This window comes from Bufo gargarizans, chromosome 10, assembly GCF_014858855.1.
Source record: "Bufo gargarizans isolate SCDJY-AF-19 chromosome 10, ASM1485885v1, whole genome shotgun sequence".
Lineage (NCBI taxonomy): Eukaryota > Metazoa > Chordata > Amphibia > Anura > Bufonidae > Bufo > Bufo gargarizans.
In genome coordinates, this window is record NC_058089.1 from 52,222,197 (window position 1) to 52,250,132 (window position 27,936).

At 39.6% G+C, this 27,936-nt stretch overlaps 1 protein-coding gene across 9 annotated transcripts; it reads left to right on the plus strand.

The window, feature by feature from the left end:
• The first annotated feature begins 250 nt into the window (after nt 1-250).
• Nucleotides 251-18,553, plus strand: PAX6 (paired box 6). Of its 9 annotated transcripts, none has more exons than XM_044269955.1 (11): nt 251-260; nt 3,191-3,321; nt 3,845-3,886; nt 3,979-4,194; nt 4,534-4,699; nt 12,749-12,907; nt 13,181-13,263; nt 13,605-13,755; nt 14,656-14,771; nt 18,205-18,295; nt 18,342-18,553. In XM_044269955.1, the coding sequence occupies exons 1-11, from the start codon at nt 251-253 to the stop codon at nt 18,551-18,553; spliced, it is 1,377 nt and encodes a 458-aa protein (XP_044125890.1). The 9 variants fall into 9 exon arrangements, with proteins under 9 accessions (XP_044125890.1, XP_044125896.1, XP_044125892.1 ...); XM_044269961.1 differs by having other exon boundaries at nt 3,979-3,993; XM_044269957.1 differs by lacking the exon at nt 18,342-18,553 and adding an exon at nt 17,701-17,851 and having other exon boundaries at nt 18,205-18,290.
• The last annotated feature ends 9,383 nt before the right edge of the window (nt 18,554-27,936 follow it).

Here is a 27,936-nt window from a genome sequence, read left to right on the forward strand (position 1 = left end):
TATATTATTCAATTTATTTTATAATAAATTATATTTATAAATTATATATATATAAAAAAAAAAAATATATATATATATATATATATATATATAAAGCCAGAAGATATGATATGGTAAAATAGCATTAAATCTTCTGCTCGTTGACGGACATTTAAAAGCTGCTCCTTAATTAATAGGAAATGTGTTTATTTATTAATAGAATCCCTTGGAGTCACCACGTGGGAATTTAGTGCACATCATCACCAACACCATGCAGAACAGTAAGTAATGAATCACTATGGAATAAATGCTATTAGTCTATTGTTTTATCTGAGGGACATCAATCAATTAAAGTGGGTGATTTATTTTATGACTCCCTCTAATATTTTACTGAGCGCTTGTTAAGAGACTTGGGCTAAATTGTCACAGTTATTTACAATGGCAGCTGGTAGTAGAAGAGCTGTGCAGGGAGGTTGGGTTATTACTTTTATTTTATGGCTGTTCTCATTTGGTTTGGGTTATATTTGCCTCTGAATGTTTTAGTCTACTGTAGATTTTACTAAACTGTTGGTACTGTCGTTTTGGCTGTTTTACGTTTCAAAGTCAATTGTCACCATTTGGATCTAATGTGGATGGACTTGTGTCCTTGGAAACTGCTATAGATATGATTCAGTTAGTTTGTAGTTAGTAGTTTTAGTTTAGTTTGTTAGTAATCAGTTGTTGATTTGCTCAAGAACTTTTGTTCTCTTGTGGGAGGAATCTAAGATGTGCTCAATAAATGTATTCAAATGATAAATGTCTGTATACACACAGGTGTGTGTGCATGGTTGTTTTCCTTAAGTTATTGGACTGAATCAAGAATTTCTATTTAAAAAAAATATTAATACATTAAATTGTTAAGAATAAAGATGATGCCCGGAAATAAACATGAAATTGCATCTTATTCACACTAGTATTATATGGTGTACTATCTGTCTATCTATATATCTTCTATCTATCTATTTATCTATCTATCTAATATCTACTTATCTATCTATCTCATCTTTATCTATTGTCTATCTAATATCTATCTATCTATAGTATCTCTCATGTCTATCTCATATCTGTCTATATAACATCTATCTAGCTCTCTCATATCTATCTATCAATCATCTGTTTATATAATATCTATCAATCTATCACATATTTTACTATATCTTATGATGTCTTTTAGCTGGTTGTGTCCATTGCATTTAATGAGTTTGCCGTTTTCAAGTGGTTAATTATGTCTAGAACTTTGGACCGCTCTGTAGATCTTATTCCTGTGTTGACCTATAAGGCAGCATTATTACAGGGATGTGTCGCGTTGGTGAGAGATGGCGTTACAAGGTGCCTTGTGATCTGCTCTGAGGTGTCCTGCGTAGACTAAGCCTCTTTTTTGCTGTGTGTGTAAAGGTCACTACTAGTATCTCTGTAGCTTTATGTGACAACAATCCCTGGGTGTATAAAATTCAAGGAGCCCAAATCAACACCATATGCTTTCTTATTAGCTGCCTAGGAGTAGCTAACGATTGCCACAGAGCCAGCTCTGCAGCCTTTCCCTGGGGAAATCACATCATGATTAAGACTTTAACCTTTTAAGTGAAATTTTACTATTTTGCCATTGTCAGTGTCAATTTTTAAGTTGATAAATGGTCTTTGCAAATGACATTCCTGTAGGGGATAGAGGCTGAACGCCGGGTCCTTGGAAATCCCAATAATAATAATAATAATAATAATAATAATAATTATAAGAGGAGTTGCATTGCAGACAAGTCTATATGGCCATGTACCAATGCCCAGACCCACTGGAATCCTAGATCAAATGTTTGTTTTACCTTGTGTATTAGATGACATATATTAAATTAAGAATTTTGTTATTGATTTTGTAAAAAGAGCATAAAATGGGTCAATAGTTGCCATACTGGGGTATAGGGATATGTAATATTACACTATATGTATATTGAATAGGGTATCTTTGGGGGAGTTAGGTCTTAAATACTTGTATAGGTTCCTTTGGGGGGTGTTTTTTGAGGACCATAGCTAGGAGGAAATGTTTTAAGGTGTCAACTAAACCTTATAGAAAATAAGAGTGATAATATAAAAGTGGATGTCAGTATGAATCCAGGCTCCCCATTTGTGTTCTTCACCCAGCTCCCCCCCACCACCCCTCTTATTGGGCTACCTTAAAATAAAATGTGTCTTTCCCTTGAAGTAACTAGTGTTAGCCTTATCTCCAGCCTGAGTGATCTCCAAATCCGTATAGAAAGGGTTGTTTTTATCATAGTACCATTTGTCCTGACGATGCAATTTTCAAAAGCAGAGCACTGTCATAAAGTGACATGTCTGCCACAAGTACTTCAAATGATCTTTTCAATTAGCCTTCCATGCATGATCTGGGGCGACTTCCGCCTATTTCCAGAAATTAAGCTCAAACTTGACGTGCAGCTAGCTTTATTTTAAAGACAAATGTCACAAAGACTCATCATACTTTCCCCCTTCTTCTATATTTGGTGCTTATTTATTTGCTAAGAAGCCAGAGCCTCCTGCAAGTCCATTTATTATCAGTAGTCTGCAAGCTGAGGAGCACACACATCTCCTTCCTTCCTTCTTCTCCAGGGAAGCTGTCTCTGTCTCTGAGACTTCAGGTTTGAGGATTTTTTTTTAATTTTTGAATGAACTGAACTGCCTATAATATCTCAGCACAAAGGAATGGGAGCTCAAGCCAATGTCTGAAGAGGAATCTCAGGGTATTTACGAGACCTTCTCCGTAGAGTAGCTGTTGGAATGCCACCACATTTTGTGCCACTTATTTGCCTTAGTTGAGGCGGTGGTGGTCGTTGCGTTTAATCTTGGAACCTTTTGTCGTTCTTGTGTGTGTGATGGAGGCATTTGATGGTGAGGTGGAATTAACTGTTTTCTTGCCTGATCTAATTAGCCCATTTGTTTTTGGAATGGCAAAGGATTTTTTGGATTTTTTTTTATTTTTAGAGGCAGATTGGAGCTGATGTGAAGGGTGTTTGGGGGATTTATTTCATATAGATATGAATATATTTTCTATTTACTGCCTATATCCAGGTTGGCCATAACCATCTGGAAGAGTGCCCCCCTCCCTCACTATGGCTTGGGGGTGGATAATATTTTGGGGGTGTCACAGAGTAATATAGTTGTTGTTACTTTGTTTTATTCTCAGGTCACAGTGGAGTGAACCAGCTCGGTGGAGTGTTTGTAAACGGTAGACCTTTGCCAGATTCTACCAGGCAGAAGATAGTGGAGCTGGCACACAGTGGAGCAAGACCCTGTGATATTTCAAGAATTTTGCAGGTGAAAACGCCGATCTCTTCCCAACCGCTCTGATTATAAAGTGATGCCCATCTGTTACTATTTTACTGTCCTCTACCAAGATAAAGATTTCTCCAGCTTATTAATACAGCAATCATCTGCTTATCAAAAATTCTCCCCAAATTTTATTTTTTTGTAAATTTAATAACATAATAATAATAATAACAATAATACTTTGGCTTGATGCCATTTATTTTATAGGCTGCCTCCCCCCTCTCTACGTCTTTAGATAGATGGAATTATGTTTTGGCTCTGTTTAAACCCAAGTTATTCCTAAACCGTAGATTTTATTGGAAGAATAGGCAGATTTAAATAGGAAACTTATAATATTTTTAAAATGTTTTTTTTCCCTTTTTTTTAAATAATACTTAGAGGTTGAGTTTCTAGGGCCACAAATGTAATTTAAATAGAAAAAAGAAAGAAAGAAAAAAGCAAAAAGATAAAAAAAAAGAAAAGCAACAGACATAAGTTCTCATACCATTGAAGGTATATTTTTGTATTATAGAGCCATGCAGATGCAAAAGTGCCAGTGCTGGATAGTCAAAACGTAAGCTTGTCATTGTTTAATGCCTACTATAAAATTGTACTATTGTCTTGAAATTATTAATAATGTGATTTGTTGTTTGTTTCTCCATGCAGGTGTCAAACGGTTGCGTGAGTAAGATTTTAGGGAGATATTACGAGACTGGATCGATCAGACCTAGAGCCATCGGGGGAAGCAAACCTAGGGTGGCCACTCCAGAGGTGGTCAGCAAAATAGCCCAGTATAAAAGAGAGTGCCCCTCCATCTTTGCCTGGGAGATACGAGACAGGTTACTGTCCGAAGGCGTCTGCACCAACGATAACATCCCTAGTGTAAGTCTACTGCGCTCTACCGAGAGCCGATCAATATGTCTTAGTGTTGGGGAAGAGGGATGTGCCCACATCACTACAATATAAGGATGGTGATAACGTACTGAGCATATAAAATAATGACTTAGGTCAACTCATGTTTTTGGAAATTTATAGAATTATTCTTATAGGCAAAATTCGATAGGAAACTGCATCTCATTCATTATAATAGAAGTCTGGGCATAATTCATTCAGACCCTTATGGCACCCAGATCGTAGACTGTCCGCACAGACATGATAAACATTACGTCCACGACCACCATGGAGCTAATGACCTTATTCCTATCGCTATTCGTCCTGCAGGTATCGTCAATAAACAGAGTATTGCGCAACCTGGCTAGTGAGAAGCAACAGATGGGCGCAGATGGCATGTATGACAAGCTGAGGATGCTGAACGGACAGACAGGGACTTGGGGGACACGGCCTGGTTGGTATCCGGGTACATCGGTGCCAGGCCAGCCTACGCAAGGTAAATATGGATGCATGTTCGATATTGGATGGGGGAAGGGTGGGGGATGAAATTGTAGACGCGGTGCTCTGCAAATTTTATAAAGGTAAATATGTTAATGACACTATAATTAGTCGACTGGCTTCGTGGTGTCTTATTTACATAGAATGATTGTAAATGCTTATTGTATAGGTTGCATTTGTATCGTAGTCACTTTATATGTATAACTGAGACGGTTGGCTTATCATGGATCACTCGCTTATTACCCTATCCCCATGAGGTTATATGAAGGGGTTAATGATGTATTATAACGATTTGCAAAAATACAATCCCTTGTACAGAAAGTGCGTGCAAACATTTGCACGAGATTGGTCTTGGTTGCACTATTATTGGAGTCATTGACGTAGTATTGGAATCTGTAGTTTCAAGCCCTCTTAGTACGCAGTATTATACGCTAAGTATCTAGCGCTCGGAAGGACAGATGTTGCGGATGACTTTGTCTGGCATAGCAGAGATGAGTTGGTTATTTGCTAAAACATTATATGATATCTTTTTATCTAAAGCTTCTCAATTATCTGACCTCCGGAAGCTTTCAGAACGAGATTCGGCTCTGCTATATCTGTATTTATAAGGTAGTTGAGTAGTTAGAGGATGGGAATGGGGATAGATGGCAGACTTTGTTCCCAAGGCTCGTGTGGAGTTTAATTGGTTGGGAGGTAATAATTCTTAGCGGATAGCTCCTCCATAGTAGATGTGGCGCAGTATTGTCTTGACGCGTTATTCCAGACAAGGTAGCAGAACAGGACCCCGTACGAGGGATATGCCCAGTATCTGCCACAATAGATGTTTCTGTCACACACAAGAATTAGTTATGGGAAGAAGAATTCTGTGGCGATGTAATTGCTCATTAGAGATCGTTTTGTTTCTCATTAAGGAGACATGAATAAAGCGTCTAGTTGGAGGGGCAGCTGTAGAAATGTTTCACAGGAGACCCTTGGACACGATACGTTTCCACTTGCCAATTAGAAAAACAATATAAGAAGAAAGGGGCTAAGATGGGAAAGTGGGGCTCCCCCCCCCCATATCCTGATCAGTCCCATCACTGCTGATCCTTATATTATGCGTTATTATATTATCCTTCTCATCACCATGATCGAGGCTGCCAGGTCCCTCCATCTCTTGGTCGGGAGATCAGCTGAGGTCATTGGATGAACTTTGGCGTCTTCTTAAAATGAACGTTCCAGAACAATTTAATATCAAATTAGAATTTCTGGATAGATTATTTAAAAAAAAAAAGTTGAGTCAGGCTAAATACGATGTAGCCTAATGCAGATCTAAATGCTGCATCATTAGCCTTTTGCACCTATAGCGATGTAGCAGAGCAGAGGGTGTCATTTGGCAGAAGTGATTGTTACATAAAGTCACTAATTGTTAGCACTCACTTTGTCAAATATGAAAAATGAAACTGTGAGTAGACGCATGTCTGCTAAATATTATCCTTAAGAGGAATACATTATTCATTTCCAATTGTTTAGTAAAATCTTAGTATAAAGTGTGAGTATTGTGTGTGTGTAAGATATTACGGTGAATTCTATCTTCTGGAGGATCTGTTCTCATAAATTACATATATTGATGGATAATTACACTGATGGAGACAGTAGATTTTATATATATATAATTACATACATGGACAGATTATAGAGCGATATGAGTTAGATAGATATGAGATATCTATAGAAATATAAATATCTATAGAAATAAGGCAGCACTCCAAATAGGGTGAAAAGGTGATGGCCCTTGTCACCCTATTTGGAGTGCTTCCTTATTTTTTGGATATATTATACAGAGTAATGGTTGCCTATCTTCCCTGAGGATTTGCACCCAACTTATTTTCTTCTAACTGTGCTGCTGTTGCTTTTATGTTTTTTAGATAGATAGATAGATATGAGATAGATAGATAGAAGATAAATTATATAGATAGACATGAGACAGATAGATATGAGAGAGATAGATATGAGAGAGATAGATATGAGATAGATAGATAGATAGATAGATATGAGATAGATAGATAGATAGATAGATATGAGAGAGATAGATATGAGAGAGATAGATATGAGATAGATAGATATGAGATAGATAGGAGATAGATAGGAGATAGATAGATAGATAGATATGGGATAGATAGATAGATAGATAGATAGATAGATAGATAGATAGGAGATAGATAGATAGATATGAGATAGATAGATAGATAGATAGATAGATAGGAGATAGATAGAGAGATAGATAGATATGAGATAGATAGATAGATAGATATGAGATAGATAGCTAGATAAAAAGATATGAAATAGATAGATAGAAGATAAATTATATAGATAGACATGAGACAGATAGATAGACAGATAGATAGATAGATAGATAGACAGACAGGTACATAAATCGAATAGACAGACCCCATAGACAGATATAGGGACTGACAGGTCAATCGATTGATATATTCAATAGATACATGTGAGATAGAAAGACAGATGAACAGACACAGATTAAATAAAGAGAGACCTGAAAGATAGATAGATAGATTTTAAAGATAGACACATAGATTAAATAGACAGACCTAACAGATATAGAGACAAATAGATAGCTAGATAGACAGGTAGATAGATAGATAGTCTATCACACGATACGATATATATATATTTCCATGTAATATCCATTCATTGAATACTTTCTCTTTAAGACAGAAATACCAGTATGTCTGCACTGAGCCCCTTAGACGGTGGCTGTGTCTCGAGCACTCTATTCCACGAGAGGCCATTACTGAGGAGGCATAAGGCAGGCTGAGGCCTCACAGGGCACAAATATGTTCCCAATATGAACACGGCCCTGCACACAGAGATCTCCATAATAGACATGAAAGGGTCGGCTCAGTGCGGGCAGAGAATTACTCAGCGACTCAAACACTTTTTGTAACTTTCCCCCCTCAGATAAGACTATAAAGCTCCTGTTTAGGATTCAGCCATTTTCCCCCCAGCACACTGAGGCGCCATGTTGTGTGCTCCCTGGAAGCTGCTGAGTTACTGTCTGATGTGACTGGCTTTCCGCCTCACTGATTAAGACACTAAGAAACTCAGGAATGAATCCTATTTCCCAGAGTCTTTCTCTCCTGAGTCTTCTTCCAAGAAGTAAATCCCATACATGACACACACACAGGCCGGCGCGTCAGCTGCTTTGGCTGCGGGATAATAGCGGCGCGCAGTCACCAGAGTCCCTTTATATGGATTATCTTCAGCAGTCCATTCACTCCCCGACTCCTTTCTATAGAGGCCTTAAACCAGATATCTTAATTGAGTGTCACGTATACGTAACTCTAGATCACTGAGCACTGGAGGGGGTGACGTGCGAGCACTAGATAAAGCCGCGGCTACACGGCAACATGCGGCACCGAGGCCTGTATCGGGGACTTGTGCCCTAGGAGTCACGTGATTAGGTGGATAATTATGTGAGATTTTCATATTAATTGGGGATAGAAAATAAGTTGTGGTACTTTTTGAAATCCCTTCTAGCTGCAACAAGGACAAAAAAAATCACTTATGGGTCACTTGTACATCACACCTATGCGCGACTCCGTGCAGCTCGTACAGCCCCTAAGGCTGAAGGACAGAAGATGTGAACCCTGGTGTTACGTGTATTTCTGGTTGAGGAGGAACAGATTGTAATACCGTGCACTATGCAATGTCTGTACGACTATACCGCTACCCGCTATAATAGATGTGTGGATATTTGTCTCATCCAGTGTCATTACATGTAACGCCAATTTATCAGCTGTGGTGGTTTTGGTGTCCGTTTTCAGTCTAGCTTTGCTTTGTGAATTTGCTCAAAATTTGAAATGGCGCACTGTAATAATAGATTTGGTGCAAGCGAAATGTGTTGTATGCCTAGGTCTGTAAAAGTGCACCGGGCGGTTGCCTGCCCAGGAGAGGTTACTTTTTAAAAAGTTGCACATCATAAATGAGACTTAAAGGGATTTTTATCTGAAACCCTGACCCACTTTTCACTCCACTTCTAAAAGTGGTGAGGTTCACCAAATGTTGCAAAACTTGACGAAATGTCACATGCGGGCATCACTTGAGACAGTTTTATGCCACAGAACTCGTGTAGCAGACGACTAATGCCCCCTTCATTCCAATATATATATATATATATATATATATATATATATATATATATATATGCATATATGGGATACAAATTAACCAGTATCTATTATGATTAATGGATTCATATCAGAAATGAAATAGATATAAAAAAAATTGTTAAATAGATTTGAGATAGATAAATATGAGATTATTTAGATATGAGATAGATAGATAGATAGATGATAGATAGATATGAAATAGATAGATAGATATGAGATAGATAGATAGATATGAGATAGATAGATAGATAGATAGATATGAGATAGATAGATAGATATCAGAAATGAAATAGATATAAATTAGATAGATAGAGGAAGATTGCACCATGTGACATAGTCAGCTCTGCTTAATCTGTATACAGGCATCTGCTCTCTCCTTGTCACAACAGTTCATAGTTATTCACATTCCCAGGTATATACTTTGTTGCTGTATACAATGTATCCATATAATGTATAGATGCACAAAGCTAAGTTTGTTATGTGGAACACATTATGGAAATATATGGTTGCCATTGACAAACACTGAGCTATTTTAACACAAAGACTTATTACAACTATTACGATTAAGCATCAGCTCTGCTACATCTGGTCCAGATCCAGCTAAGGCTAGCCATATCCTCCCCTTTCCTACAGACTGACACACACTCCTCTCCTCGGACTGCATGGGAAGATGCTGGTGAAGGGCAACAAACGTTAGGCCATCATGTCTCAGGATGTTGGGGCGTGATGGCATGAACCATCACCAGCAGGGGGGGGGCGCTATTTTGTATTTTCTTTTTTTTTTTCAATAAAGTGTCCTCTGCACTGTATCATCAGTCTATGACCTACATATAGCAAATGAACCTAAATTCTTTCCTTACTCCGTTTAAATTGAAGTTTTACTCACTCCGAATGTTCACTGATTACAGGCTGAGGTGGGTCCAACTGTAGGGTTCTTCAATGGTACAACTCAAGTGGAGAAAAAAATGTCTACCCCCATGATCTCTACACCATCTCCATTAGCATCCTCTGACTCTAGGGTAGAATTTCAGGTTTCCACTTGTGGCAGCTGAACTAGAAGTTCCTGCACACATGGGTGGGGTGGTGGAATTTATTAACCTTCTCTGCCCAGCCACTTTTCGAGCATAAAAAGTTGAAAACCCTCTATTTGTGACTTTTTAAATGCCATTGCAACAAAATTTTGTTGAAGTGGTGTTTCTACGCCGCCCTCATCACCTTCCCGAAAAGACTTGCCCAGCAAATCTGGGCGCAAAAAAACCCAGAAATCTACGGCAACTTCGAGCTGCCATAAATTTCAGTGCAAGAGCACGGACTGCCAAAAGATGCACCTAATTTATGACGAGGTGTGTGCCTCATCATAAATTAGGCTCATCTTCCGGCAGCCCAGGGAATATTACAGACTGGCCTAAAATGGTCCTTTGGTCCTTTATAGTCCCTGGACATCTAGGGGAAAGTAAAATACCCATAACTGATATAATATGAAATAATAGAGCAGTTGTACAGTCACACTAACCCTACTGTATGTGTATAGGAGTATATTAGAAGGTAAGAAAATAAAATAAAATTGCACCCTTAGGAGACCATTTTATATCCAATTATTTTCCAAATTTTTGTGAATCCCATATTTAAAAAAACTAAAAACGTAAACACCTTTTTTTAAATGATACTTTTTATGAAAATTTCTCTCCACCGCAAATTAATAAAATTATGTAAAAAGTTTTTTGTTTTTTTAAAATCATTATTTATGAGCTTTATTCATTAATATGGCCCGAGCTTCGGCTCTGATCGGACAGTTATTTTTCTGTGCTGTACACAAACGCACTTCAGACGTTGGCAGCAGAACACTTGAAGACGCTTCGCATCAGATTCGATGAGCAAATAGATGGACACTCGTGTGTTAATATGTGAGTTGAGGCTTATCTAACGTTAACTGAGTCCTTTTCCGCCCTTTTTTTTTTCTTTCTGCTGAGTAAATAGCTGGAGTGTATGGAGTTATCCCATTGACACATTTAGGTGTTTTTGTCTTCTCCTGGTCCTATAGAAAGTTTAAAAAAAAAATAATCCTATATAGCTTTGAGTAGGCCAGGCTGGTGGACAGTGATTAATGATAGCTGCGCCTAAAGGTTAACATACTTGCCTAACAGTCTGTTGACTGGACCCCTTGTGATACAATGTAGATCACTGCGAGATTCAAGAGAATCCTTTTGTTCTCTGTCCCGATTGTGTCCTCTAAATTCTACCCACGGAAGTTTGCCAATCCCCCTAGCCCCGAGTGTTTAATAGTTTCTCTTACTCGGCTGCCATTGTGCACTGTTGAAAAGCAGCTCCAATTCTATTCATGTGTTGGTGGTCATCTCAATAGGTCTACAAACGTCCATATGGTCCTCACTGTAGATGAATCCCTAGATTTAAATGGAAGGGAATGTTGGGGTTTTAAAACATTTCAAAGTGTTTGAAAAGAACCCACCAGATTCTGTCACAATTCTCTTAACCCTTTGAAGGCAACACCATTGTGTTAGCATACTGCTCTGATGTTAATTCCCACAATATTTAATTACAGAAGGTACAAATTATTTCGAGGAATAAGGGTCAATATTTTTTTTTCTCATTTTTTTTTTTTTGGGCAGTCCCAGAAATTCTTGATAGCCCATTCATGTATTTATAGATTAGTTATAGATCATTACACCACAAAAAGAAGGTTAAGCAGAAAGAAAATCCATAGATAATCTAATAATAATAATGTAATTAATAATACAAGCTAAAAAAAAAAAGGAGGGGCTATTGAAGTTTATAGGTAACCTGGGCAGTAATTTTTCTATGTGTCTACTACACATCCATTAATTTTTAAATACAGGTGTAATAATGAATTATTATGTTTTTACGCACCACCAATTAAGTCAAATCTTCACCGTAAATATTATAAAGTTAGCGTGCATTACTGATATCACTACATTATGTCATAAAAAAAATTATACAGTATTTTTTTTGGGGAAAAAATCCCACTTTTCTTGTGCGCCATATTACAAAGAATGGACAGTCCCTTTATCTAAATATAAAATTCCATTTTCTGCAATTACAGGCTGTTCTTACTGATGATATAATTACAACTGTTCACTGTAATAGGTGTCAGGGAATTGCACGCTCGTACAATGGTTGAATAAAATAGTAGAACAATGCGCACACTTCTAAATTCAGAACCTTTAAACATGAAATTGACTGTGCGGAATTCAAATTTATAAAAAAAAAAAGAAAAAAAAAAGAAGACAACTAGATAAATATTTCTTTTGGAGATAACAAGCTTCGTTTGAGTTCTTAATCACATTTTAGGCAAACCTATCAAGAGTGAATTGATTACAATTGCTGAATTTAGATCGTCTTAGACAAGAAGTGTTAACCTGGTAGTTACCTGCCGCGAAGACTATATCGTATTTTTTTAGTTCGCTTTGCCAAATGTAATTTGCATTCTGCCCTTTCTTCCTGAAACAAAGGTAATATTTAATGATAGTCCAATTTGGACTTAACTCACTGGAAGTTGAATAAGTGGTAAATTAAGAAATGTAAGTCTTTCACCAGTTCTTCAAGAAAAAATATTAAAATTTGTTTTCTACATTTAATTTGCTTCCTGCACTTTTTTCACAAACATCGGCAAAATTTCAAGATAGTCCAATTTGGACTAAACTCACTGGAAGTTGAATAAGTGGTCAATTCTGGTGCGTAAGCCTTTTGAAAAGTTCTGAAAGAAGAAATGGAAAAAATAAATAAAAAAATTTGATAAAAAAATATATATTTTTCTAAATTTTGATTAAATCGAAAACTCAACAAAGCTGTTTGATGGTGAACTTTGGGGAAGGTTTAACTTGCCTACTTTATCCTAGATGGATGCCCACAGCAAGAAGGGGGTGCGGAAAACACCAACTCCATCAGTTCTAACGGTGAAGACTCAGATGAGGCACAAATGAGGCTTCAGTTGAAACGAAAACTTCAAAGGAACAGAACTTCATTTACCCAGGAACAAATAGAGGCCCTAGAAAAAGGTAAAGGTCATTACAATGAATGTATAATCTACTGTCCATGTAGGTTATTATTTTTTTTTAAACATGATGTTTTTTTTTTAATGACTAGCTATATGAGTAAAATATACTGTAGGATCTAACGGCTGTGTACACAGTCACTCCTCTCTCAGCGAAGGAAAATAACAGTAGAAGAGAGGCCACAAGAGCTCATCCTCTAATTGGAGATGTTTAACGGCTTTGATAATGAAACCTGTGCATTTCTCTTAACTAACCTGTTCATTTGTATGCTTGCAGAATTTGAACGAACCCATTATCCTGATGTGTTTGCCAGAGAAAGATTAGCTGCCAAAATAGATTTGCCAGAAGCTAGGATACAGGTAACTGTTACTATGTAATTAAATAAGATGTTTGACCCCCAGTGTAAAACGCATCGCATTTATGATCAAGCACAACAATCATGTAGGCAGACGTGGGGGCCTTCGAATGTATAGTTATATTTATAGATCCTGCACGTTGCGGAGAACGGGCAGACTTATGTAACTGACAGAGACACCTATCTTCCATATTTAATGAATAGTTGGATGTTTCGAGAGGTTCAACAAGCGCTAAATACTTCGAATTATTCTATTTAGCGTTAGAAAGAATTGGGTCCTGTGTTCTATGGTTGACCAAGTAAGACGATCGACCGATCACTCAATGGGTCTCCTCTTACCACTAGGTATGGTTCTCGAATCGACGAGCAAAATGGAGAAGAGAAGAAAAGCTACGGAACCAGAGACGACAAGCCAGTAACACACCGAGTCACATTCCTATCAGTAGTAGTTTCAGCACTAGTGTCTACCAGCCAATCCCGCAACCAACTACTCCAGGTCAGTTGGCAGACTTGAAGAACGTGATGTGGATTTATCAAAAGGGTTGAAATAAAGGAAAACGCCAAATACGCAACTTAAATGTTTTTTTTCTTACTGATTAAAATGAGGAACATACTTCAGACATTGGAAACCCTGAATTCGAAGGGCTTCCCAAGGAAGTTGCTTACTGGCAATAGAATAATGGGGGAGTCAGAGTTAAAGGGGTTTTCCAGTATTTTTATATTTATGGCCAACCTCAGGATAGGTCATCAATGTGAGATTGGCAGGGTTCCAACTCTAGGCACCGTTGACGTTTGAGGAAGTCAATGTGCTCCCCAGAGGTCTGGTGAGCGCTGTAGCCTCCTCCAGGCTTACAAGCACAGTGCTGCCCATTTGATAGCAGCTGTGCTTAATATGGTAGCTCAGCCCCATTCACTTGAGCTGGGCCTAGGCCTTGTGACTCACGGAGCGCCATGGACTCTTCATACAGCAGATCGGGGGTGGTGCCAGAAGTCAGCTGATGCCAATCTCATATTGATGACCAATCCTGAGGAAAATCCCAGAAAACCTCTTTAATATCACAGCTAACAATTCAGAATTTTAACTCATAATGTAACAAGTTTAAGTAGGAATTGGGTGGTGAAGACCAAAAGATTCTCCAAGAAAACAGAGGAGGTAATGTCACTAATGTGAACGGAGGCACGACTACCTGTTCCTCCCTCTTCTCCAGTATATGGCATGCCTTAAAATTAGTTAAAGGGAAATTTGTTTTTCAATCTAGTTAATTTAGTCTAGGTAATGTTTGCAAAAAATTGTTGATGTTGATGACACCGGGACAACATATGACCGGGGGAACGTAATACGCAAAATAAATCCTAATACATTATAATAGCAAGTCTCTCTCTCTCTCTCTTGCAGTGTCATCATTCACATCAGGTTCCATGTTGGGAAGAACAGATACAGCCCTTACAAACACATACAGTGCGCTGCCACCTATGCCTAGCTTCACCATGGGAAATAACCTTCCTATGCAAGTGAGTATACTCTTGTGCTAAACTTAAACTCAAAAGCTCACATCCAATTATAATGGTTCATACTAATACTATTCGTAAAGTGAGCACCGAACAAACATACTTTTACAACCTAGAGAAAATGTATTTAAAGGGAGCCAACACAAGTAGGCTATCAATGGGATTCAAAAATACAGAATTGACTAGATTATCACCATATGCATACAATATATTATGTGATAGAATATGGCTAATTTATTCAAAAACATCCAAAATGTTCAGAACAGTTTGTTCCAAAAGCCTTTCCAATTCATACTCGGTATCAAATTTTCCATTTGTTTCTCAGCTACTGAAATCTTTAAATGACAGGCCCATCTCACACATTGATGGCATATGGTTTGGATAGGCCACCAATGTCAGATAGGTGCAGGTCCCAGAGGTGGGACACACACCTATCTCTGGAAGGGGACCCACAAAAGTGCGACCACCCTCCAATCGCTTCTATGAGAGTGTCAAAAACAGCCGAGTGGTGGCTTGGTTATTTCCGGAACTCCTATAGAGGTGAATGGAGAGGTGGCCATGCTTGTGTGATGCATTCTCCATTCACTTCTATGGGAGTTCCAGAAACACCTGGGCATGCTCACTTGGCTCTTTTTGGGTGTCCCACACAAGTGAATGGAGAGTACACTGCACATGCAATCTCCTTTGCTTTGGGGGCCTCTTTCAAGAGATAGGTGTGGGTTCCAGAGCCTGCACCTATCTGGCATTGGTGGCATATCCTAGAGATATGCCACCAATGTGGGAGATGGACCAATCCCTTTACCGAATAATATCCTTACCAACATTTATGTTGGTAAATTCAGGCATTTAATCCCCACCTTCGGGCCCACCCAAAATTGACAACAGTGGAGATCGACTATCAGCAGACCCACCGAATGGCTGTTTGAAGGGATCGCATAGCATGTGCGTATGCTGCAGCCTATTCAGTGTTCACCGCCTACTTGGTACTGGTGGTGCAAAGTACTGAAGCTTTGTCCAATTCACTTGAGTGGGATGAAGCTGCAATACCCTGCACTACCAGTACTATATGTATGGTTCATGGACCATTTAGTATATATAGTACATGCCAGTTGATGGACCAATGTAAACATTGAAGTGGTAGCATTTGCGCAAGAGGAACAGCCCATTTAAACAGCTGAGTTTAAAGCTGAGTCAACCCCCATCAATATGATACTGTTGGCCTATCCTAAGAATAGGCATCAATATGAAGATCCCGAAACTCCCTTCAAAAATCTACAATTAAGGCTCATATCAGGGCCCGCATTTAGGCAACAGAACACAAACGTCACACAATTCTACTGACCTAATCTCTGAACAACCTAAAGCTCCGTAATGAAGGTTGAGTTCAGTAGAAACACGAGAAGTCAAGGTGTTTAAATGGACCTTTCTTCTCTACATTTTCAGTCTATGACTTTTTAGGGCTAGACATCCAGTTCGGGGACGCTAGACATTGGATTAATGGACCTCAGGAACTGTACTTTTATGTTATCATTTGAAACAAAGAACAGCACCATGATTCTAACTTAAAATGTACCCATCCTTGATTTTATTTGTATATTAGTCTTGTTACTGGAGCATTACTTACTTTGTTTTTTATGGGCTAATTGTAGGGTAATTTCATAGGGTAACTGTAACATATTGGGACTCTAACTTTGCTTTTGGGTTAGGCTAAAATGGGCAAAAGTTGGGGACACATGAAAGTCCCACATATAACATGCATTACAGTATATTGCTAGGGCTGTCACATATGATGTTTAGCCATATGCCTTGGTCATACCGAATAGAATATTAATCAACCATGGGTCAGTTTTCACCTGTAGTAGTAGTGTTGTCCAGCATTTGAGAAAAAAGGGTTTGTTTGTTTTTTCTTCCAGAAATACTGTCTTTCCATAGGTTGTGTCCGGAACTGCAGTTCAGTCCCATTCACTTTGAAGGCGATGAGCTGCAATACGAGACACAGAGGTAGTGCTGCATCCCCCAAAAATATGCCCTTTTTTCTAATCCTGGACAACCCATTAGATACAGAAAACAAACCTGCCTTATAAAGGTTGTGCAACTTTTGGGGGAATTTGGCAGACTTGCAAAGGGAAGCATACTTACCTGCTTAACAGCGCTTGCTCTCCACTCCTTCTCTCCCCAGACTCGACTTCTCCACTCAGCTCACAGGATATAGACTTCAGTTGTGACACTGCTGCAGCCAATCACTGGCTGCAGCGGTGACCTGCTCTACTTGCATCATGTCAAATAACCATGTGATGCAAGGGAAGCAGGTCACTGCTGTGGCCAGCGATTGGCTGCAGTGGCGTCAAAATGGAAGTTTACATCTAGGAGTTGAGTGAAGAAGCCAAGGCCAGGAAGAGAAGGAGGCGAGATCCAGTGGCGCTAAGCGGGCAAGTAGGCTTTCCACAAACTCCCCCCACCCCAACCCTGTAGTGATCTTTTCATTCTCCCAGGCCCCTAACTTAATAGATATGTGCCAGATTTGGTCACGTTACTGGCAATATTTCGGTCTGATGACATATATAGGCCTCTTCTCTCTCTGATCAGTTGTTGGTAAGCTGAAAAATCATATAGTTACTCCATTAGCCGCTGACCCTCAGATAAGATCCGAAATGTATCAGACTTTACAAATCCCCACTTAAGGGTGCTAATATTTATTCTAGGCTGTGCAGAACTTCTACCGGTCATTTCTTTCTTGTCCTTATAAACACGAGGTGCATGCCCCAGAGGGGGAAATGTAGGTTACCAGCAGATGCAATGGTCTACATAGGCACATACAGACACACTTAAAATTTTTGCACTGGGCAGAAGTTGGATACAGGAGGTGCAGTGATTGTGTTTCGACATCACAGATGGCACTGAGCAGTAATATTGCTTTTCTTTCTTCTTCCAGCCCCCTGTACCCAGCCAGACTTCCTCCTACTCATGCATGCTGCCCACAAGTCCATCTGTGAATGGGCGGAGCTATGATACATACACACCTCCCCACATGCAGACACACATGAACAGCCAATCAATGGGCACTCCTGGTACAACTTCTACAGGTAGGCATTCCATTATTTTCCACCCTCTCTCTCTCTCACTCCTCATACACAGTCACTCCTGGTCGGGATAGCCACACATTCATACACCGAGCAGCGCCTGCACCTGTGCAGCTCTACTGTCCATAGATACGTGGATGCTAGTAATAAAAATGTAATAAAAAAATTAAATCACGCTCTGTAGACAATGCATGCTCAAAATCCAGCCCTGCATCTTAACGTCAGTTCCTATGAATATACAAAAAAAAAACTAAAAAAAACACAAAGTGCATGAGTTGTGTATTGTGATATAAAAAACAACATAAAATAACGTGAAATTATAATTGATATATGTTTTTTTTTTTTTTTTTTTCAAGGTCTCATTTCCCCTGGAGTGTCAGTCCCAGTACAAGTACCCGGCAGTGAACCTGACATGTCTCAGTACTGGCCAAGACTACAGTAAAAACCGTGTTAATTTAACCAATGACTTTATGGAGAACAGTTGGATGTTCAGCAGTATTTTATAAAAAAATAACTAAATCAAAACTGAGAACTGTCTTGGGATATAATACAAAAAAAAAAGACTTCTCTGCACAGCAACTGTGTACCGATACTATTGGGAAGGACTGCACAAACGGACATTTGCACATTCAGAGCATTATATCATTTGGATCAAATCTTCATTTTGATATCCAAACTTTTATCCATTTGATGTACTCTTTGTAAACTGACTTTGTTATGTAATGACGAACAGAACAACGCGGGCTGGGTGGAAGGATCTGCTCTCCGATAGTCATAATAGTTTTTTTTTTATTGCTTTTTTCTTTTAATGGAAGCCATGATCAAGCCCCGAAAGATTTATCAAGATATATCAATCCCCAGAGTTTGTCCGAGGACAGTCCACGATCGTATCGACATTCAGGCCGGTGGCCAAAAAACAAAACAAAAAGCAAAATAAGTTTTATTTAAGAGACCTTCACCCTCCTTATAATCCCTCCGCACACTGGTTATCCCCAAAAGGTTGACGTTTAATTCCCAAAAAGAATAAAAAAGGAAAAAAGACAAACTCGAAGAGAGACGTTTGGTAGATGAAAGGTAGATTATGTCTTCGATATAATCTGATTTGTTTTATGTCAAAATGTACTTTTTTTTTTTTGTCTTCCCTAGAAATCTCCCAGAATGATTTCTATAATAAAGCTCATTTCATTTATATTTGACGAAGATACTGTATAGATGTTTTATACACATTTTCATGCATCATATTTTTTTTTTCTTGGTCAGCAGGTCGTTTAATTGTTCCTAGATAGATTGTATAAAATGTTCACAGTCCAATCATTCTTGTGCATATAGATCATTCCTTATACCGATTAAAAGTGCTTGCAAGAGTTTTCAACTTAAGTGTTTTCAAGTTGTTCACAAGTACATATCAAAATTAACCATTGTTGATTGTAAAAAAAAAACCATACCAAAGCCTTTGTATTTCCTTTGTTATATATATTTTTTTCATTTAAACCTTTAGTGTGGTGTTGCAAATTTTTGTTACCGGTATTGGACGTCAAGTCCGTTTTGTTTTAATTGTAATTTATTTTTAAATAAATTAGGGCAACTGAAAGATTGTGCTGTACAAATGTCCAACTCCAACTGGTGAACTTTTTTGTTTTAATGTTGACGTGCGGGGCCTTTGGCACGTTGCAAGCAGTAGGGTCTTTGTTGGTTGACGTAAAAGGGGTTGGCCCATCTCACACATTGGTGGCATGTCACTAGGATAGGCCACGAATGTCAGATAGATGCAGGTTTCACACCAATCTCTAGAACAAGGCCCCCAAAGTGAACCAGGGCACTTCGCGCAAGCACGGCCACCGTCCATTCCCTTCTATGTGAATGCCGAAAATAACCGGGTGCCAGCTTGGCTATTTCTGGAACTTCCATAGAGGCAAAGGGAGAGGTGTGCAGTACTCTCTCAATTCACTTCTGTGGGAGTTCTGGTAAAAGCCAAGCGTGCTCATCTCTTTTCTGAACTCCCATTAAAGTGAATGTTGAGCATGCCACTCATGTGCACTCCTCCACTTTGGGGGCCCCCATTCTAGATATGGGTTTAGGGCCAAGGGTGGGAGCCGCATCTATCTGACATTGGTGGCTCATCTTAGCGATATGGCACCAACGTGGGAGATGGTACAACCCCTTTCAGAGATGGTAAAATAATAATATATTTCATAGTCCATGAGTGCAGACACAGAGGTGTAGTTTGAAGCTCCTATTCCCCCTTCACACACCTTGTGCCATCTATAATACAGGTGTAGAAGAAGGTCCACTGTCGTCCCATACATCAAGCATTTGGTGCAGCTACTACCTCTGCACCATTGCTATTGCTACGCACAAAAAATATCTAAATACATGGAGGATTATTATTAGATGTTTATGGCATTAGTAATTTTATGGGAGACCCATAATATGCTTGGATTTCATTGTATCCCAAGGAGCCAGATTAAAGGTTTTATTTTCTTTTATATGGAATTAATGAAAAAGTAGAACATCTCTATTAGTAGACTATAAGACTAGATCCGCACACCTTGTAGCATAGTGGCTAGAATTATATTCAATTTTATTTATAATCTTTTATTATATTTAACATGAACAAACGCACACAAAAAAAATCATGGTGGCCCAAGAGGTTGCCCAAATCCAATCTGTTCTTGTAATTATTAGTACTAAAGAGTATGGGTGTAATGAAGGTAGCCTACTGCCATTTGGAAGCAAAGTTCACAATCACTGTGGATAATAGACTGGCATAGAGAAAGTGTGTGGGAGAACGAGGGAAGAGGGATAGGAAAATTTTGCCGAGACATAAAATACTCCTAAACTAGTGGGAAATGTCTAGGACTTCAAACCGGGAGGGCAGAATTTTATTAATTTTGTACAAAAAAGCTATTCATATCCTGAACTTCCTTTTCTGAAGGTCCAGGTTGAGTGGGGTGGACCGTGGTCACTTATTATTCCTCTTGTAAAAAAAAAATATATTGGTTACATTTTTGACCTGTAAAAAGAAAATCCCGCCAAACCATTTCTGAATAGGTATTTACACACTTGTCTACTTAGGAATATTTCAGCTCGCATACAATGTAAAGGGACTGCAGCACAGCATCTGGACTCGTTTCTGCTTTGCTGGTCCTTTGCATGTGGCTCTCTAGCTGGCAATAATATACCTTAGTGGAACCAGGGATGTCGTAGCGTTACGGAAATGTATGCCAGAGTCAAAACCATTTCACTAGCAATACAGAAGCCGTGTATGTGTACAGTGAAAGTACTAAACATAGGACTACCCATATATTATGCAAATTTTAAAAACTGTCTAAAAAAACTGCCTAGTGTGCATAATAGCAAATCACAGAGTAGCTTTGAAAACATCCTGTTTGATACCTCTGCAGCCAATAACCATCTGACATGACGCAAGGGGAGCAGGTCACCGCTCCTGCCAATGATTGGCTGCAGCAGTCACGTGACCCGTGTCAAACAGTATGTGACATAGGCACGCCTGGGAGTTGCAGAGTCGGCAGTGAAACGATGAAGCCTGAACCCAGAGGTGAGGATCAGGTAGGTATGCTCATCACCATGGGTCCGGCTACTCTGGGCAGGTCTGAAAAAATGGTGGACAACCCCATTAAGCCCCAACCCTTGACCATTCCCATAGGAAAAGCCCTATGTTCTCTGCAAGATTTCTTCAAGAACATGCAGAAAACCCTGCAGACTGACAAACTGTGTGGGCAGAATTGTCTTGTCATTTAGTGCTTCTCTAAAGAAAAGAATTGACTGTGTTTGACAGAACGTACCTAGACATGTTATTTCAAAATGAAGCCCAAAGCGTAAAGTGATATTTTTACTGATTAATTTATTGTATTAAAGTATTTATTTTTGGCATTTGCTGCCAGCATGTTTTTTTCCCAGGATACCTTCTGTACCAGTGTGTTCTATATACATCTAAATTACTCCTGTTACCTTTTGTAAAGATGAACGTAAATATATTTTGGATGGAAATGAGGATCGCGTGAGAAAACAGTTCAGCTTAGCTGTGCAGACATAAAAACGCTTTCTACAGCTCCTATGTATCTCTCTGGTAACAGACTACAAACAAACCTTAAGTAGTCAGACTCCTTTCATTTGTGTTCTATGTCTTACTAACATACAATTAGAAGATTATTAAGAAGATGATGATGATGATCATACTATACATGTTTGGTTTATATTGTGTAACCATGGAGATATGCATAGGAGCTGTAAACACAAAACAATGCAAAATAAATAAATAAAAAATAAATAAATCAATAACAGAGGTGGGCCTACCCTTTATATCTCCCAGCAGTTGCCCTGAATTTTTTCCCAAACTCTTAAATTAATTTATATAGTGCTATGTCCCCCAAACTGAGTGGATTGTGAAAAAAAAAAACTGATTACAGTAGGACAAGTAATGGCAGCCATTTTCAAGGGAATTTTGTTGAATATCTTTCTAGCCCTTGGAGATATCTAAAAACAACCAAATTGGAAATAAAAATACAGCTATACGGTTTGCAACAAATGGCTTCACAGTATTTGCAATATATTTTTCCCCCAGGAACGACAAGCTTTTTTGCTACTTTGTTTTAAAGCTGTGACACATAATTTCTCTTTGTATCAGCTGATATAAAGCTTTCTCTCTGGTCAAGATATATTTTCCATCGGAAGATGTCCAGGCTTCCCGTGTTGAAGATGCGGGCTTGACAGTTGTATTAACAGTAGGTCTTTGTAGACGCCAACCGTAACAGGTATCGTTACACCATTTTAACTCTGTTAAACCACTTAAATTGACGTCAATGCTGACAGAACCTCAAATGACTTCTTCTTCTCATCTTCTAGGGTGTTATTTGGAATACAAGAAACGTCTTAACCATATTGCACGTTTCTGAAGAGAAATATAGACGAGAAGTGTTCTAAACTAAATAAAAAGACTATATAAGGCATGTAATTCAATGGGAATTTACTTGATTTCTAATGATTTAAAGGCAATCTATCACAGGCACATTGCCTTTTAGGACTAGCTCAGCTGAATGTAATGATACCTTTCACTTAGCGATCCCATTGCTTCACTCTGGAGAAAAACTTTTAATGCTAATGCAAATGAGCAATTATGTGCACTAAGGGCGGGCCCAAGCCACTCTGTGCACCCTTGCTGCTCCTGCTTCCTCTGCCAGACCCTCTCTCTCCTTTTTGATTGACAGGACGAGATGACTGTGCAGGAACTTGGTCCTGACAATCAAGAAGGAGGCAGAAGAGGAAGGAGGGGGAGAAAGGGTGCACAGAATGTCTTGGCCCCACCCTTGGTGCACTTGACTGCTGATTTTAATATGGATTAAAAGTACTTTTTCTCCAGAATAAAGAAACGGATCACTAAGTGAAAGGTATCATTATAATCAGCTGAGCGAACCTTTCAAGGCATTGTGCCTGGTTTATCAGTGAATTTCCTGGTGACAGATTACCTTTGATTAATTGTAACAAATATAAAATATAAAAATAAAAAGTAATTAAATGATGCTTATGGACTACATACTGGAGGCAGCCATTTCATGGTAGGATCACAATCCAATTATTGTCCCTGTCATAAGGACTCAACCATTGATCAATATAGTGACCTAAAAACACATGGACATGCCTTTACATGGTATTACATGGTATTACTAGTGTTTTGGCTACCAGTATGTAGCTTTTGGAATCTACTTACCCTTCAGAGTTATAGCACCCCACGGCAAGCCTGTAACATAAAAGTTCTATGAGGTCAGCACAGTGCGATGTCTGTAATATTACCCCGAGGTCTAGAAAGCTAGATGGCCCAACATCGATGAAAAACAGTCTCAAAGCCCAGTTTTGGACTTGAAATTCTGAGGATCCATATATTGATATGTTATATGCACTGAACAAACATATAAATGCAGCACTTTCGGTTTTGCTCCCATTTTGCATGAGCTGAACTCAAAGATCTGAAACATTTTCTACATACACAAAAGACCCATTACTCTAAAATATTGTTCACAAATCTGTCTAAATCTGTGTTAGTGAGCACTTCTCCTTTGCCGAGATAATCCATCCCACCTATCAAGGTGCTGATTAGACAGCATGAATATTGCACAGGTGTGCCTTAGACTTCCCACAATAAAAGTCCACTCTGAAATGTGCAGTTTGATCACATAGCACAATGTCACAGATGTTGCAATGTTTGAGGGAGAGTGGAATTGGCATGCTGACTGCAGGAATGTCTACCAGAGATGTTGCCCGTGCAATGAATGTTCATTTCTCTACCATAAGCCGTCTCCAAAGGCGTTTCAGAGAATTTGGCAGTACATCCAACCAGCATCACAACTGCAGACCACGTGTAACCACACCAGCCCAGGACCTCCACATCCAGCATGTTCACCTCCATGATCATCTGAGACCAGCCACCGACAGCTGCAGCAACAATCGGTTTGCATAACCAAAGGATTTCTGCACAGACTGTCAGAAACCGTCTCAGGGAAGCTCATTGTCCTCATCGGGGTCTGGACCTGACTGCAGTTTGTCGTCGTAACCGACTTGAGTGGGCAAATGCTCACATTCGATGGTGTCTGGCACGTTGGAGAGGCGTTCTGTTCATGGATGAGTCCCGGTTTTTACTGTTCAGGGCAGATGGCAGACAGCGTGTGTGGCGTCGTTTGGGTGAGCGGTTTGCTGACGTCAACGTTGTGGATCGAGTGGCCCATGGTGGTGGTGGGGTTATGGTATGGGCAGGCGTATGTTATGGACAACGAACAAAGGTGCATTTTATTGATGGCATTTTGAATGCACAGAGATACTGTGACAAGATCCTGAGACCCATTGTTGTGCCATTCATTCACGACCATCACCTCATGTTGCAGCGTGATAATGCACGGCCCCATATTGCAAGGATCTGTACGCAATTTCTGGAAGCTGAAAACATCCCAGTTCTTGCATGGCCAGCATACTCACCGGACATGTCACCCATTGAGCATGTTTGGGATGCTCTGGATCAGCGTATATGACAGCGTGTTCCAGTTCCTGCCAATGTTCTGCAACTTTGCACAGCTATTGAAGAGGAGTGGACCAACATTCCATAGGCCACAATCAACAACCTGATCAACTCTATGCGACGGAGATGTGTTGCACTGCGTGAGGCAAATGGTGGCCACACCAGATACTGACTGGTTTTCTGACCCCCCCAGTAAGGCAAAACTGTGCACATTTCAGAGTGGCCTTTTATTGTAGGCAGTCTAAGGCACACCTGTGCAATATTCATGCTGTCTAATCAGCACCTTGATATGCCACACCTGTGAGGTGGGATGGATTATCTCGGCAAAGGAGAAGTGCTCACTAACACAGATTTAAACAGATTTGTGAACAATATTTGAGAGTAATGGGTCTTTTGTGTATGTAGAAAATGTTTCAGATCTTTGAGTTCCGCTCATGCACAATGGGAGTGTATGTATATTGGGAATGAGCAGTTTATTCCCTATACTTTCCTGCTTAGTCAGCCCATGTAAATGGGTGTTAAAGGGATATTCCCATCTCAATGGCGGCATAGCGCTAGGATATGCCCCCATTGTCTGATAGGTGTGGGTCTCACTGAGAAGGGAGCATAAAAGGTGGGGGCTGGAGAACCCTTGGTTTTCTGGGGTTCGGCCAGCGCCAAGCGCTCTCGCCAAGGAAGTGAATGGGAGCGCACCGTGCTTCTGCGGCCACTGCTCCCATTTGACTATTTCCACCGGCCTCATAAAAATGAATGGAGGGCGGCTGCACATGCGCAGGGCGCCCCCCACAACTTTCAGGGATCCGTTCTCGAAGTAGGTGCGATTCCCGCACCTATCAGACAATGGGGACATATCCTAGCGAGATGTGAATACCCCTTTAAGAAAAACATTGTTGGCACATAGTTAGGACATGATTGTGTGATCAGTGGGATCTGACTTTTATGACTCCATTGATTGCTACAGCAAAGCAGCAAACTATATGGTCGGAAATTCTTTAGAATGGGCTGACCATGTGGCCTCTCAAATAAGGTGAGCATGTTTCTTTGCTTGCATCACTGCCACTTCATGTAAGTTATTGGCAGGGTCACAGAGGTTACTCCACCAGCGACTGAACATGGAAGGTATATATATATTAGGCATTTCCGTGGTACAGCGATCTGGCCGCCTGTTCCAGCAGAGAATCCCAAAAATCGGCATCATGCAGAGGTTAGTGTCCAGCCGATTCTCTGCATTTTTGCTGGAATGCGGCCGGATTTCTGCTGAACCCATAATACTTAAAGGGGTATTCCCATTTCAGACAATGAGGCCATATCGCTAGGATATGCCCCCATTGTCTAATAGATCCAACCTCTGGGACCCGCATCTATCTCTAAAACAAAGCCTAACACGAGGCCAGCAAAGTGGCAAGCCTTCCTATTGGCCAGCAGAAAATCGCCCAGCGGTGCGCTCGGCTATTTTCAAAATCCCCATAGAAATGAATGGGAGAGCACTGCACTTGCGCGGCCACCACTCCCATTCGTTTCCATTGGCGGCTCCTCTTACAAGATAGGTGCGAGTCCAAGAGATGGGACCCGCACCTTTCAGACAATAAATACACAACCCCTTTGATGGGACCAGCGGGCATTTTGATTGCATCGTACACTGCCAGATCTGGACAAGTCTGGCAGGCTGTTCTCTGCCAGAATACACGCCGCAGGTTTGAAAGTAGCCTTAGCGATATTTTTTCTACATCAATACTGAGGTAAGCTCTAGGACCTATCACCATTCCTGATGTGTCTGTTTTAGTAAATATTCATAGCCCCCATAAAATAACTACTTTGGAGCATCACTTCTTATAATTTTGCGCTGTGCCCTTCCTTGGTTTTGAATAAATTATTATTTCCCTTGCCAAAGAGGTTTTGTCCATAATAGCACTACAATTTTGCCACCCTATAAGCCAGGGCTCTGAAATTCATCTTAAAGGGGTTATCCCATGATTAATGTAAAAAATGTAAATAATTTAGAACATGACAATCTCTTTCTAACAAAGCTAGAACCAGCCCTGTACCTCACATGGATCCAGAGATCTCCCCATTCTTTGCCCTGCTAGAATTTTTTCAGGCTGGCAGCTCATGGGGTTGTGTCCTGTCTGCTGCAGCTCTCTACCTATCACGGCTCAGGGGGCATGCCCTTTCAGTTGCAGCTCTACCTATCACAGCTCAGGGGGAGTCTTCCTTTATGCTGCAGCTCCCACCTAACAGTAGATAGGGTTGATGTCAGTTGAAGGATGGAAATGAGCATGTGCGACCCCCAAAGGATAGGTCATCAGTTAAATAATCTTGGAAAACCCGTTTAAAGGAAACATTAAAGGGGCCTTCAAGGCTTTAACACTGAGGCCCTATCTTTAGAAAAGGCCATTAATGTTTGATTGATGGGGACAAACCTCCAGGACCTCTGCCCACCCACTAAATAAAACGGCTGGGATCATTTCCTTGTGCCTTTTTCGCATTGATAAGATAAGATGCCTTTATTGTCACTGTAAAATACAATGTAATACAATGTACAATACAATGGCCTATTGTGAGTATAACTTACCATTTACCATTTCATTACAATCAGCAATACATAGAATTATATGTGATTCTCTTCTGTAACAGAAGGATACATTTTTTTAATGAACTTTGTGATAATCACAACTAATGATGAGATGGAGAAGGAAACATCAAGGTGATAGTTCAACATTATAAAAACAACAAGCTTAAAAAAAGAAAAAGGTCAATTTTGGAATTATACAAAAATGATTGTTACGGGAAACTGATAAAAAGAAGAGATCAATTGTCTACTTACTAGTCAAAAATATATACACAAGATGGAAGTAAAAAAAAAAGTTTTTGAAAAAAAAAGTTTGATTTTTTTCAGTGAGCGGTTTCCGCGTTGCTAGAAACCTTTAAAATATAGAGAACAAAGCTAGTAAAGACTAATAATTTTCTGTGTGGGATTGTGAAATACTGATAAATGAACGTTAAGAAGCATATATTTGTGACCCATATGATTAACTCTGCAGGATTTACCATCACATGCCAA